At 42.1% G+C, this 15,165-nt stretch overlaps 1 protein-coding gene across 1 annotated transcript in view; it reads right to left on the bottom strand.

Moving 5' to 3' along the window:
• Positions 1-15,165, bottom strand: part of LOC102510773 (formin-2) — a 286,001-nt gene that overhangs the window by 135,388 nt on the left and 135,448 nt on the right. The window contains 1 exon segment of the mRNA XM_032491868.1: positions 11,184-11,271. Within this exon segment, the coding sequence (XP_032347759.1) occupies positions 11,184-11,271 (88 nt within the window).

The following is a 15,165-nucleotide window of genomic DNA, read 5'->3' on the forward strand; positions in this document are numbered from 1 at the left end:
AATACAAAACATTTATATGCGTCTTCAAAGAAAACAGCGTATCTTCTTGAAAACTTTTTCATTAATTCATTGAACAAATATTCAGAGTTCCAAGTCTGGGCCAGACACTCTTCTCAGCCCCGGGGATATGGTAATAAACCTGTCAGATATACGTTCCTGCCCTTGAAGAGTTTACACTTTATTAGCAGACAATTAAAATGCTGTTTGCCCTAGAAAGAACGAACACTGCAGTTTTATAATGTCCTATAATTTACAAACTGTATTCACTAATACTGTCTTCTCTTTTTAGGCATCTTAACCCAGTGGCAGACAATGAAGTGTCAGAGGCCTATAGCTTCTGTACCTAGGCTGCATAAAGAAAGGCTTTCCTGTTGGAAACAACAAATCTTATACCCAATTCACCCCTGGTACACCTCAAGCACACTTGCTTCTACAAGGTTAACCACCCAGGTTTCTGATTAAGTCAGTGGGTGTCACACACCCATGGGCCTTGTTTGCAAGAGCTGCACAAGGTAAACTGTCAGACAGCAAATGCTTTCGTTTGAGTCAGTATGTCACCTTCTTACATGGGCCGGGGAAGAAAGTGGATACCAAGACCATCCTTTCTGAATAAAATCTTTAAATGCAAACAAGACTGCCACTATAGACTGTGCAATCCAGCCACACTGTAATTCATTTCTGTTTCTGGAGAGGTGCGTTGACTGGACCATGCTGGTATGACTCAGGGTTTATCTCAACTATTGAGGTAAGACTTACTTGACTTCGGCAGGTGACAAAATCAAGGGTATGGAATAAAGAAGGAAGAAAAAAGACTGGTCCATTCCAGATAGTGTTTATTTTAAGCATAGTGTATAAATGAGCAAATAGTTACAAACAATGTGCTGCACTTTGTGTAAAATCCACTGTCTGCTGAATGGTTTCCATAAACCAGCACTGCACGATTCTGCCACATTTTTGTTTGTTTCTTACTTTCAAGGGGGACAGAGTCCATTTCAATGTGTCTGAATGTGTCTGTGTAGGAAAATGATTGCTAGTGATTAAAATACTTTGCCAAAGCACTTAAAAATTCAGTCTCAGCTGACATCCTGATCCTCATTGTTCAAGAAGAAGCAACTTCCTGTTCCTAAATTTCCCAGAGATGATCACATCTGCTTCCATTTCCCTCTTCCCAGCCGAGGAGAGGGCAGTGTAAGTGTATTGCCCTCACCTGGCAGGCTATCACGCAGAGAACTCATCCTGTCTTCCAGAATCTCTTTTTGGCACAGGATGAGTTAAAGGTTGAAACTAAAAGTTATCTCCCCACACTGCATCGTGTGCCTACACTTTAAGTCTTTCACTCAGTGTTCTGAAATTACTGCTCACGAGTATCTCAGATGCTAGGAAAACACATCATCGCTTGTGACACCAAGGCCTTTCAGCGGTGCAGACGATGGGAATGTTTCATCCCAGAGATTATGACCGAATCAAGGACAGCTAACTGCTTGTTCACCCTGCTTCCCCACAGCGAGGCCAGGAGCCCCTAAACACCTGTTTGACAGGTGAGGTGGAATTTAAGACGCAGGCACTGAACAACAAACATTATGTATGTGTACTACAACAGGAGCGAGGGCTCAGCAGATGGCCGGCAGGTGAATTAGAATTAGCTCCTCTATTTCATTATGATTTATTATTATATATTACTACATGTTTTTAAATAGTTTATCTAAAAATGTGCATTGGGCATCTTTGGACCCATTCTAAACATTTCAAACTTTTCAAAAACTAACAGAATCTATTGTGATTCAAATGAATATTTGAATTATATTCAAACACACACAAATTTCTTAAATTTATATTTTTGCCAAACAACTAAAGAATGCAAAGTCTTAACTCAGTTAAATAAGGTAATGTTAGCAAATTCAGGAGCTTAAAATTGAGTGGGGCATAATCTCTCTTTTTCTGTTACTGTAACAGAATATAAAAAGTTTATTGATATGGCCTTCAAATTCCACAGTGCGACTAACCATTAGAGAACTACTATTTGTGGAATTTGGGTATAGTATTAAGAATAATATCCACCACCATCTGGAAAGGCAATTAAAATACCCTCTTTTCAGATACACATCTGTGTGAGGTCAGATTTTCTTCATATATTTCAACCGAAACATCACATAGCAATAGAATGAATGCAGGATCAAGATATGAAGCTCTAGCTGTCTTTTATTAAACCAGACAGTAAAGAAATTTTCAAAAATGTAAACAATTTTCAAAGTCTTGAGCAATTCTGAAACTCCCTTCACAACTTAATTCATAAGGACTTCATTCTGCTGCTGACAACTGCGGAGAAGTCGCCCCCTAAGTTCCACCATCTCCTCCAACGAGGCTGCTATTTGCAGTGGGTTTCAGGGCAAAATGATGCCTTTAAGCCTATCACAGAAATGACAAAGTTCACACAAGGAACTGGGAATATGGTTCACACTAAGCTTTTCCGTACTATTTGATTTCTTAATTGTGCATACGTAATAATTTGATTGAAATTGTCCATCAATTTTACAACATATTCTGAAGCATTGGCTGACCAAAGTGTTACCAGGAAGTGGAGATCTTGTATTCAGTTTGTGAAGAAAGACGCAAAATAGTCCTCAGCATGGAAGAGCATTACTCCCGTCACTCTCAGAGATGACATGCCACTGCAAAACTCTGGGCGCATGTCAAACACAAACAACTGTACAGAATTCAATTTTAAAATGCAAACATGACTCCAGTTATCAAAGGGGCTTTCGCTTGCCCCCAAATAATAGTCCAAATCCCCACCCCTCTCATGGATAATGCAACAGAAATATTTTTGCCAAAAAGTACAATACCCTTCCATCACAAAGCTGACGTGATTAATTACGCGCTCACAGAGTGTCTGTGCTCAAGTCTGGGCTCCACCCCCACACAGGCCGGTCTTAGCCCCGGGCAGTGCTTTAACCAGCGCCCAGTGACTGCGCAGCAGCACAGGGGGAAGTGCCCTGAGGGAGCGGCAGTGATGTCTCCAGGCTGCACAGAGCTCACCTTCTGGGGCGGAGGGGCAGCAAAAATGAACGCAATTAATCAATATGTAATTCAGATAGTAAGTGCAATGAAGGGAAGAAAACCCACACCCAGAGCTCACTGCTTCAGAAAAGCCCCAGGTATTGCATTTCTCCTTCCCATAAAAGTATAATCCAAACATCCAACTGTGGGACAGTGTCATAAAAATATCAGCCAAGTTCAGCCCAGGATTTTTGCTGGGCCTGTAATGAAGGACTTAACAATAATTCATTTTACCTTCACTTAATAATCTACATGTGACTTAAAATGATTATGAGGTCTTTTTTTTAATAAGAAACTCTAAGTAATGAATTTACATTTTAAATTAAAACATTTTCTGATAATAAGTTTCTGAAAATTGGTTTTAATGAAAGTGCACTTACCGCACACGCACTTCTCCCCACGACGAAGCCACACTGATGAAAAGGTTATGGAACCCACCAGATGGAGCCCACTTTCCTCTCAAATTTCTAATCCTTGCTGACTTTTCATCTCAGTGAAAACCATTCACCAAACCACCCAACAGCATTTGCTACATTTTAATGTCTTCATAAATATACAAAATGGGTCTTAACATTCCATATCCTATGTGAAGAAAACCCTTATAGGTTAAAAAAAATGAAAAAAAAAAGGCGTGAAGCAATTTCTAAGTGAGCCTTGTGAACTTGAATTTCATAAAGAAACCAGATACTAGAAGACCTACTGGGAAAAAACCAACATTGCTCACACTGAACCCAACTTTTGAGAATATTACAAAAATAAACAAATGATTATGAATAAACTTTCTTACTGTGGATAAAAAATGTTGCCTGCCATTCCAGCAAACAACGGACACTCTCAGGCCACCGAGCCATGGTGTGCCCTGAGGGAGCTCAGGGTGGAGGACCACAGGACACTGGCTCTGGGTAGCGAGGGTGCGTATCTAAGGAGCAATTTCAGTGATCACGGATTCTTGCATCTTTCTTGCCATACACAGAAAAGCACTAAAAGCATTAACTTGAGGTGTCTGTTTTTTGTGCTTAGCAGTGATCTTCTGATGTTTGACTGTAATTTTTTTTTTTTTTTTCCCAGCAAGAACTCCTTCACATCCTGGCCCCTCCCTTGCCTCTCTGGAGCAGTCCCCCAGAGCCAGCTGAGAGGCTGCAGCCCAGGCAGTAGCGCTCAGTAAGTTCCCCGAATAAAACTTAACCCACCACTTCTAGGATGGGCATTTTGCTTTGGTTGACATCATGGTAATTAATAGGCAAGTGAAAAAGCTTGCATCTCCAAGAACGAAATTAGAAACTATAACAAAAAAAATCCCTGGAGGTTGTAAACTACAACTCGTTTTATAGAAAATTTCGTAACAAAACCGTTACTCAGTGGCAGCCCAGCAGGGTAAAAGAACCGCTCCAGGTGCAGGCCATCAAAATACACAGGGAAAGTTATTACACAACAGCCTTCGAAGTTCCCCCAGTTCAGAGAGGGCATTTCCAGGTTTTTAAAGTGTTCTACTTTTACAGTCAAAGCTAGAAGCTAGTTTACCTTTCACAAACATTTGGTCCCTAACAAAACCCGAGCAGCTTGGCCCCAGAACTCATACCCTTATCATTGCGAGACTACACTTGAAAGTTGAGGGAAAACCCAGGGAAGTACAGACGCCAAGAAGAGAGACACTAAGAAGAAGTAATATGCTTAGACATGAGTCAAAATGAAAGCAAACAGTAATCAAAATAGTGTGGTATTGGAACAGAAACAGACATACGGATCAATGGAACAGAATAGAAGGGCCAGAGATAAACCCACACACCTACAGTCAATTAATCTTTGACACAGGAGGCAAGATATATAAAGGAGAAAAGACAGCCTCTTCAGCAAGTGGTCTTGGGAAAGCTGGACAGCCACATGTAAATGAATGAAGTTAGAACACTCCCTCATACCGTAAATAAACTCAAAATGGCTTAAAGGATGAAATATTAGACACCATAAAACTGTAGGTAAAGCATTCTGACACAAATCATAGCATGTCTTCTCCCATGGCAATAGAAATAAAAGCAAAACTAAACAAATGGGACCTAATCAAACTTAAAAGCTTTTGCACAGCAAAGAAAACCATAAACAAAGCGAAAAGACCATCTATGAACTGGGAGAAAACATTTGCAAGTGATGCAACCGATGACAAGGGATTAATTTCCAAAATATAAAAACACCTCATACAACTCAGTAACAAAAAAAAACAAAAGAACTCAATCAAAAAATTGGCAGAAGACCTAAATAGACACTTCTCCAAAGAAGACATCCAGATGGCCAATAGGCACGTGAAAAGATCACTACTTACTAGAGAAATGCAAATCAAAACTACAAGGAGGTCTCAGCTCACGCCAGTCAGAGTGGCCATCATCAAAAAGCCTATGGATGGTTCCCTGTGCTGTACAGTAGGACCTTGCTGTTTATCTAGTTTATATGTAGTAGTTAGTATATGCAAGTCCTAAACTCCCAATTTATCCCTCCCCCCTTATATATATATGTGTGTGTGTTTGTATAACTGAATCACTATGCTGTACAACAGAGACAAACATATCATTACATACTGACTATACTTCAAATGAAAAAATAAATTAATTAATTACTTTAAAAAATTCTATAAATAATGAATGTGGGAGAGGGTGTGGAGAAAAGGGAATACTCCTACACTGTTGGTGGGAATATAACTTGGTGCAGACCCTATGGAGAAGAGTCTGAGGTTCCTTGAAAAACATCATAGAATTACCATGTGATCCAGCAATCCCATTCCTGGGCATATATCCAGAGAAAACAATAATCCAAAAAGATACATGCACCCTAAAGTTCACAGCAGGACTGTTTACAACAGCAAAGACATGGAAGCAGCCCAAATGTCCGCTGACGAATGGATAAAGAAGATGTGGTCTGTGTACACACACACACATGCGCGCGCGCGCGATGGAATATTACTCAGCCATAAAAAAGAATGAAATAATGCATAATTGCAGCAACCTGGATGGACCTAGAGATTGTCATACTAAGTGAAGTAAGTCAGACAGAGAAAGACAAATATCATAGGATATCACTTATATGTGGAGTCTAAACAATGATACAAATGAACTTACAAAACAGAAGTAGACTCACAGACATAGAAAACAAACTTATGGGTACCAAGAGGGAAAGGGGGAGAGGGATAAATTAGGAGTTTGAGATAAGGAGACAAGTTTCTATATATAAAATATATGAACAACAAGGTCCTACTGTATAGCACTGGGAACTATATTCAATATCTTATAATGAACTCTAATGGAAAAGAATCCAAAAAAGATATATATTCTTTTTCATTTTGCTGCATGCCAGAAACTAACAGAACACTGTAAATCAACTATACTTCAACTAAAAAAAAAAAAAAAAATTGAAGCAAGCATCCCCAAGGACTACACTAGAGTGATATTTTGGATTTCCCTATATATTCTCTGAGCAACCAGTGACCTAAAAAAGAGGCACAGAGAGTTCTATCACTACGCACCACCAGACTTTTACAATCACAATATGGTTTAGTTCATTGATAGCCTTAGTCCAGACTGTATTTTTTCTATACAAATTTGTTTATCTTTGCTTGGTTCAATCAAGAATAAGCAAATCTATTAACTAATAATTTTCTTGAAAATATGTTTCCTCACTTAATTCACAGATGTGAAAAAAAATCCACAGTGTCATTTCTCAAAGAAACAGAGTCAATAAGCAAACTAGGGAGTTTTTATAAAATGACATTTAAAGTGATTAACAAAATTTGTGAAATTTATATCATCCAAAGTTTTAAAACTCCATATTGGTTGCCAAAAGTATTATGCCCTTTTGCCAGTTCTGTTTTTGTACAGGCTGCATATTATCATTTTAGTAGGTAGCACAGGTCCTCATTCTGAAACAAGCTAATTTACTACAGACAGCACTGAAGCAGGAGTCAGAGGAACGGGACCACCCATTCTGGTCCTATGGAGGGGAAGCCCCAGATTAGGCTTAATCTATAAACGTCAATTCCCTTCACTGCAAGATGGAAATTAACTCCCTCCCTCTAGACCATTCGATACAACTGTGAGCAATGACAGCAGCAGCACGGTGGACAGCGCAGTGATTCAGCATGCAGCATCCTCGGCTGCCCCCTAGATGAATAACTGAGGCTTTGCTAATTAGCATACTGATAGCTAAAATGGCACTGGTGAAACTAAAGGTATACAAGGCATGTGGATTAGCTGAAACCTCTCAAAGATGCCCTGGCCCACCCCATCCCTTCCACAGGCAGAGCATGAGAACCCAGTGGAGTGAGTCCCTCTGGTTGGGATCTTTAAGGAGGCTGCCTGAGGCTTTGTCCCTCAATAGTCATAGGTTCAGCCTCTGGCAGCACTGGATTTCTAGTTGTCTGGTGCAGACTGAAGGTAACAGATCCCTACCTCTGTGATGTGTTTGCATCAGTGTGGAGCACCTTTCAGACAAGATATTGGTAGGAGTACCTATAAGGACACAGAGCTAGGCAACCTCAGGTTTACACGGCATGCTTTTCAAACCATTCTGTTCCTGCTGGCCAATAAATATTTAATAAAAATCTACACGAGAGAGAGAATTAGATCAGAAACCGTGTCATTTTATCCGGTAGTAGAGTTATCCTATTACTTGTGTGGCTGCAAAACTTCCACTTTGCACTGTTGGCCTAGGCAATATTATTACCAGCACCCCTCTCATTCTCAGAAGCACCCAGATGGATGATAAAACATGTGGATACTCTACCTAGTAGTGAGACTGGGGTTGGGGCGCACAAAGCGGAGCCTTATGAAATTTGAAATTCTTTTACACCTACTATTATCTACCAAAATGGACCTAAGAGTTGTGAATACCATACTGACTCCTGAAATACGAGCCAAATGTTACATAGAAAATTCAGTTTATTTTCAAAAACTACAAACCTCTAGATACTCTCATAATACCAATTTCTGGGAATTATACTAGATTACTTAAAGAGATCCTCCCAAAGAGAAAAATTTTAAATGCTGGACAAAATACATTTGTAAAATGCCCTAAAAGACAAGAGAGAAGACAAGAGAGGAATGAACATGCTAATCAAAAGGCAAGAGACAACCCTGAGAAATGAGCCAGCTCAGAAACTGCCTTTGTCCTCGGGGTATCAGCCCGACCCCACAAATCTGAACTTTCTGTTGACAGCTTCACGGGGCCAGGGGCTAAATATTAAAGTTCAAGGCCCGCCCAATGATTCTAGCTCCTCCTATAATAAACTTGGACTCAAACAGCTACACACTCAGGGAAATCAGCTCACGCAGCGGACGAAGAGTTGCACAGCCTGACGGGGCTTCTATGACTTAAGGAGACCCTAAGCCCACAGTACCCCCCGTCTCTAGCACAGACTAGGGCAAATCCTCTCTGAAAGGCACTTTCATCCTAGAGTTTACATTATTCTCAGCCCTTGCAGTGGGATTTTTCAGAGGCAGCACACCAGTTTCATTCCCCCACCAGAAACCTGGACCACCAGGCATATTCACAGCTGCCTTCCAGCGGCTCGCTGTGACCTTTTCGCCCCGCCCCCCGCCCCGCACGTAAAGCCAACCCCTCGGCCCTTTGCGCTTGGCACTGAGGGCTCTTCGTGTGCCGCTGGGGGAAACGCTCTGTGTTCACCATCGAGTCTGAGCGGGACGTGGATACAGCGGCGAGACCGCAACTAGACCTTTCGCACCTATGACCCAACCTGCCACACGAATTGCCCTAACACGGGACTTTAGAATAGAAGCGTTACAAAGCAGACTCAACTCTGAGCTCTCCTAGACTTCTGACAGGGAAGGAGAGAGGGAAAACAACTCGTGCAGTTTTTACAACCTTACACATACTTTGTTTTTGAGACAGCAGTGCTGGCTGCAGGAAAAGCACAACCGGGGGGAAGCAGGGCCTCTGAATGAGAAGAGCAGGACCGGCTGCCTGATGTGGGCGGAGTGCAAGTTCAGTCTGCTGTGTTAACGAGCTGTGCGGCCTTGACAGAGACACATAACCACTGACAGAACTTAGTTTGCTCTTGTCTGAGATGACCCTGGAGGTCAGGATACATTCTTCAGCCGCTTCCACTGTCCAAACCCAAAGATGTTTGTGCTTCTGTGGCTTTCTCAGTGGAGGCATACCCTGACAGAAGTCAGTTTTCTTCTGGAGGCCACAAGTGACTCACTCGTGGGCACCACGGATCCGGACAACACGCAGGCAGGACAGGGCTGCAGGCACTGAAAGGCACACACTCGCTTCTTCAGATTTCTAAGGTGGCTGTGTTTTAGAAAACCTCGTGCAGCGATTCAGAGTGACTCAAGCAATCACTTCACATCCGAATAGGATAAAGTTTATGTATAATTCTGCCGTCCACGCTGTGGTCCTGTGAGCGCCGCACGCTAAGCCAGCAGATTTTCAATGAACTCACACTGGCCTCACCACACACGGATGTGAGGTGAGCTCCTTTGCTCATAAGACTCTCAGTACTAACTCAGCCCAGGCAGTATTTGACTGAAGGAAAGGACCATATTATTATTTTCAGATTTCATTCCATGACTTAACTGGGCCACATCTGCCGGCTTCAGAAACACCAAGCACTCCGTGGCGGCAGCCTCGGTGTCCTATTCCGTGACTACCACCACCGATGCTTCAGTAAGAAAGTTCCACCATCGCAGCAGTTTAATAAAAAGTTAAACTGTGACTGAGTTACTCATCAATCGACAGGGCATACCAAGCGTGCGCTACTTATGAATTTTTCTACCCATTATTTTAAACCTACCAAATAGAATCCACACTCATAAAGAGGTAAGCTAGGAAGTCAGTTAAATCTTTTCATGATTTATAAACCACATGTCATTAATAAGTACATTCTATTGGATAATTTAATCTTCTTAAATCTATTCTAAGGCTCTGAATAGCTTAAAGGACATTTTGAATATAAATTTACTCCCTCTGTTCACCTTCAGGCAAAATCTTTCAGCACACATATGACGGGCCAATGTGGCACAGGGATGCCTGTAAATAACAGAGCAGAGTCCAAGCATTAAAGTGTTGGCATGAGAGCCATTTTAAAAATGTTAAAAATCACCCTAATTCCACATAAAGTATTTTATAAATCTGCTTAAAGATATAAATTAAAACACCACCATAAAAAATAACAGAAGGTCATGATAGCCCTGCTTCCATGGGTCTGGGTCACCAACAATAATATGAGTGGGCAGGAATAACCTGAAACTATCTTTGACAGTTACTAAAAAAATGATTCAGGCCCCACGTAGGCAGAAAAGCCAGGAGGGTTACACAGAGTTATCCCAAAGAATTCAAAGAAGAGGGACCCGTTGTCCACCATAAAGTTATACATAACACGACTACTTAGTGACTCAGCATCTCACAGTAGCTCAGACAGGAGGACCAGGAGAATATGCCCCATCAGTCACTCGGCGCTTCAGAGACATCTGAGACACACGGTCATTCAGCCTCTCGAACGGTTTTGAGTTTGCATTTAATCCCCATACATGGCAATCCAGTCTACTACTCAGCATCTCTATCATCAGAACACTGTTAAACAACAGCTGAAACAAGCTTTCCTGTAACTCCTACATTGGTTTTAGCTGATCTACTAGGAAATTTTAGGTTTACTTCCTCTCCTTTACGTTAGCTCATCCAACACTGAGACTCAAGCCTCAGCATACTTCCCACCCCTGCGGCCCCTCCTCTCCAGGCACTGTCAGTGGCTGAGATGTGCCCCGCGTCGGGCTCTCACCAGTGTTCGTCAGCCACGCTTGGAATGTGACACGGAGAAGTCTAACCTGCACAGAGCACAGTGGGACTAGCAATTCTTCTGAAGTAAAAATTAAACACTTACTAATGCAGGCTAAACATGTCATATGAGAATTAGGCTCTTAGCAAGATATAGAAATGACATAAAAGCCAAATTACTCCAAACCTTTCCAGAAACAATCATGGCAGAAAGTCTGCTAGCACTTATAGGGAACACACTCATTTGAATATAACCAGAAAGTCTAAGTTTGAAATAATTTTACCACTAAGCACCATATCCTTCAGCCCAAATTTCAGTATTCCAAAGCTGAATTTTCAGTTTTACTCACCGTGTTGGATATCTTTCATATCTAAGTGAAGGCTAGACATCAGGATTCCAACTGCTTGTGATCTCTTGTTGCTTAGTAACTTGACAACCTGCTCAAGAAAGAAAGGAAAAGAGAGAGATGTTATCTGAACTCAGTGATACGCTTAATAGCATGTTACGCTTTATCCTAAAAGATGAACAAATAACTTAATAACATTGTATCAAAACAATGTGAAAGAAATTTGGGGTTTTATATCTCACATCTTAAAAATCCACGGTCTCTGCCCTGGTGTTCACCACGGGCCTCAGTGTCGGGCTCTTTACCAGCCTTTTAATAGCCTGATCGGCCAACATTAAAATTTCTAATCATTTAGGAAATTAGTTTGGTCTCTGTAAAATAACAACTACACATCTGACCTTTGCAGCCTGAGATTTAAAAAGTGTTCCTTTTTTCTAATGCAGAACCTTGAAACACTGGTCAACAAGTGAAGGGAAAAATTAAACAGCACACACACAGAGAATCTGTTAGATCAATCAGGTTAGTTTGAGCACAAAATAGAAAACGTGCTTTTTTTCGGGTCTTTGAGAAAGCTCACTATTTCACTGGCAGTTGCTCTCATTTTGCACTTGGCCCACATTTCATGAGGAACTTTCCAACTAATTAATGGTGATATGATCATCAAATCCAAAGGGCTGTGTTAGCTCACTCTCAAATCTGGCTTTCCAGAGAGTCCAGAGGCGTCAGGCCACATAATCCATGAGAAGCTCCCTAACACAGACGTGGGCATGTTTAAACTGTGTTTCCCAGACAGTAACACACTACTGGTAAGTCCTGCTTATGAATCTATTACCCCAGATACCGATCTTGTGCAGCGAAGCAAGTTCTACTTATTGTGAGCATTTTGTTATAAATTTGCTTAGACAAACTCTAGAGGAAAAGAAAAAAGTTTATTGTCAAATTCCAGAAGTGATAGCCACTCTAAGTTGAGTCAATTAGGAAACTAATAAAATAATCATGCTCTGCTGTCACACGATGTCACAGAGTAAAACAACATTCTTAACAGGAATAGCAGCATCCTTGGTTCGCTCTCAGGGGTGTGCGGAGGCTGTGCCCGCTGCTAGGCAGGGCTGGGCTCTGGCCCGGCCGGCTGCACGGCCCAGGGAGTACTGGTCCTGGTGCTGCCCCGCGGTGGGCAGGCGAGGCTACCGGGGTGGATGGCTGTGGGCTAGGCTCACTGGGGCTAGTGTCAGTCTGTAGGTGGGTGAAGCCACGTCCTGGGTTCTCTGACTTCCACACCCAGGCACCCCATATCTGGTGTCGACACACTGGTGGGCATGTCTGGGTTCTGAGCTGGCTGCAGGGCCCTGGGTGTCCTAGTAGAGTGACAGTAGTGGCCCACTGGTGAGCAGGGCTGAGTCATGCCCCCTCTGCTGGGCAGGGCCAGGTCCTGGGCAACTAGGGGGCTAGAGGGGACTAGGGCAGCTGGCCTGCTGATAGGTGGGTCTGTGTCTCTGCCTGGTTAGCTGCTCTGCCTGGGGCATCCCAGGACTGGTGCTGACTGCTGGTTGTGGGGGCCAGGTCCTGGCACTAATAAGCTAGAGAGAGGATTCCAAAATGGCGCCTGCCAGCACCAGTGTCCACGTGGAGCATGAGCTCACCAAAATGGTTCCCCAAAATGGTTGCAACCATTGTCCTTGTCCCCAGGGTGAGTCCCAGTTACCCCCTGCCTCTCTGGGTGACTTTCCAAGATCAGTAAGTAGGTCTGTCCCAGGCTCCTTTCAAATGACTGATTCTGCCCTGTAAGAGCAGAACCTCTATTTAGCGCAGCCCTTGGGCCTTCCCAAAGGCAAGCCCCACTGGCCTTCAAAGCCAGACATGCTGGGGGCTCATCTTCCCAGGGCAGGCTGGGGAGCCTGATGTGGGGCTCAGACCCCTTGTTCCTTAGGGAGGATCTCCACAGCCGTGATTATCTTTCTGTTTGTGGTTCACTTACCCATGGGGATGGGTCTTGACTAAGCCTCGTATCTGCCCCCCACCCTTCTTCTGTGGTTCCTTCCTTGTATCTCTAGTTGCAGAAGACCTTTTCTGCTAGTCTTCAGGTTGTTCTCATGGACAGCTCGTCTGTAAACAGATGCAGTTTTGGTGTGCCCAGGGCAGGAGCGGAGGTCGGGGTCTTGTTACTACATCATCTCAGTCAACCCAAGTCTATTTTTTTTTTCTTTAAATGTGACCTATATGAGATGATAGGTGTTCACTATGCTTACTGTGGTAACATTTTTTGATGTATGTGAGTCAAATGATTATGAGGTACACCTTAAATTTATACAGTGCTATGTCAATTACATCTCAATAAAACTGAAAGAAAATAATGTGCAATCTACAAAATTAGGGCATATCACCAGAAGAAAAAATGATTATTCTGAATCTCTCCATATTCACATCAGATTCAGCTAATATTCTTAATCAAGTTTTTATCTTAAATATCCCTTTGAAGGACTGTGTAGGATTATGAACATGGAACCTGTAAACTAAAGGATTATTTCTCAAACTTCAATATGCACATGAGTTATGTGGGATCTTTTTAAAATGCAGGCTCTGATTCCTGGATCTGAGGTTCTTTCAAGTTCCCCGGTGACGCCAGTGCTTCTGGGCCATATATCACAAGGGTCTAAGGTTCTTCTGCTTGGTTTTTACACTTTCTGGAAAACCTCCTCCAACATCCTAAAACCTCAGATTCCTTATCTAAAAAAATACCAACAGCATCAATGTCAAAGAGCTGCAGGAGACATTTAGCATGAAAATGCGTGTGCGCCTTAGCGACGTCCCAGCAAAGAGTGTATTTACTACGGTAAGTGATAGCTGAAGAATTTACATATTTAAGAAGGCATTTTAAATGTTTTGTCAAAAATAAAATATTTGGCACCTTTTTTGTTTACTGAATTTAATTCCATAAGAGGATTAATATTATCTTCCTCTCCTCACCTGTAATCTCCTTAAAAAAGAAAACCAGGCCCTAATTAGTTTTGAGGAGTTTCCAATAACTGCAAATGGTTTCTCCATGTAAATTCACTTTCCCGGCATTCTACACGACCAATGATACATCCGTGTGGAGAAGGCACAACCTTAAGTCTTGGAAGAGAGTAAAACCAAAATGCTCATGCATGTGGCCACAGTCAGCAATTTTAGGACCCTGATACAATTACTATAATTATGCTGCATAACTAGAAATGTGCTTAAAATGAACATTAATGAATTTTTGGTCTGAAGACTTACACACGGAAAACTATAAAACACTGATTAAGGAAATTAAAGAAGACTTAAAAAAATGGAAAGATATCCCATGCTCCTGGATTGGAAGAATGAATTTTTGGTCTGAACAGTTACTTCTTCACATAATATATAAACTGAGCCAACTCTGGGAACTCGTAGTAGAAGTGTGATGGCAGAGGCAGCAAGGATATGGGAATATATTCATAAATATTTTTATAGATCATTTAATATTAATTTGTTTTCTCTATTGTCTTCAACCCTCATTACCTACCTGAATGTGCACAGAAATTTCTAATAATTGGAGTCCCAGGATAGTATATGGTAACTAAATTGACAGGTACTCCAGAAGCTTAAGGTTGAAGACAAGTTACATGATAAATACTGAAAATCAGTGATTTTCACTAACTTTTTTTGCTTTTTCAACTTCAGCCACCATTCTGTGAAAATGCACAATAAAATGACCAAAAGACAAGTCTTAGTGTCCCCTCATCCTTGTCTTCCCACTGCCTCTCCCCGCCCCTTCTATCCCGGGAAGAGGGTGCAGGGAGTGCATGGCTATGTTTCAACAGGGCCACATTCCCCAGTAGTTCAGGCGTGTTCCACCCAAGCATGCAGAGTGAAGGCGGGAAGCCGGCCAGCTCAGGGGAAGTATACTTTCCCCTAATTCCACCAAAGACCCCTTGCGGGTTAGCAGCAACTCTGGGTCAGAATTCCAGCTGCAGCACTGTCGTAT

This window comes from Camelus ferus, chromosome 11, assembly GCF_009834535.1.
Source record: "Camelus ferus isolate YT-003-E chromosome 11, BCGSAC_Cfer_1.0, whole genome shotgun sequence".
Lineage (NCBI taxonomy): Eukaryota > Metazoa > Chordata > Mammalia > Artiodactyla > Camelidae > Camelus > Camelus ferus.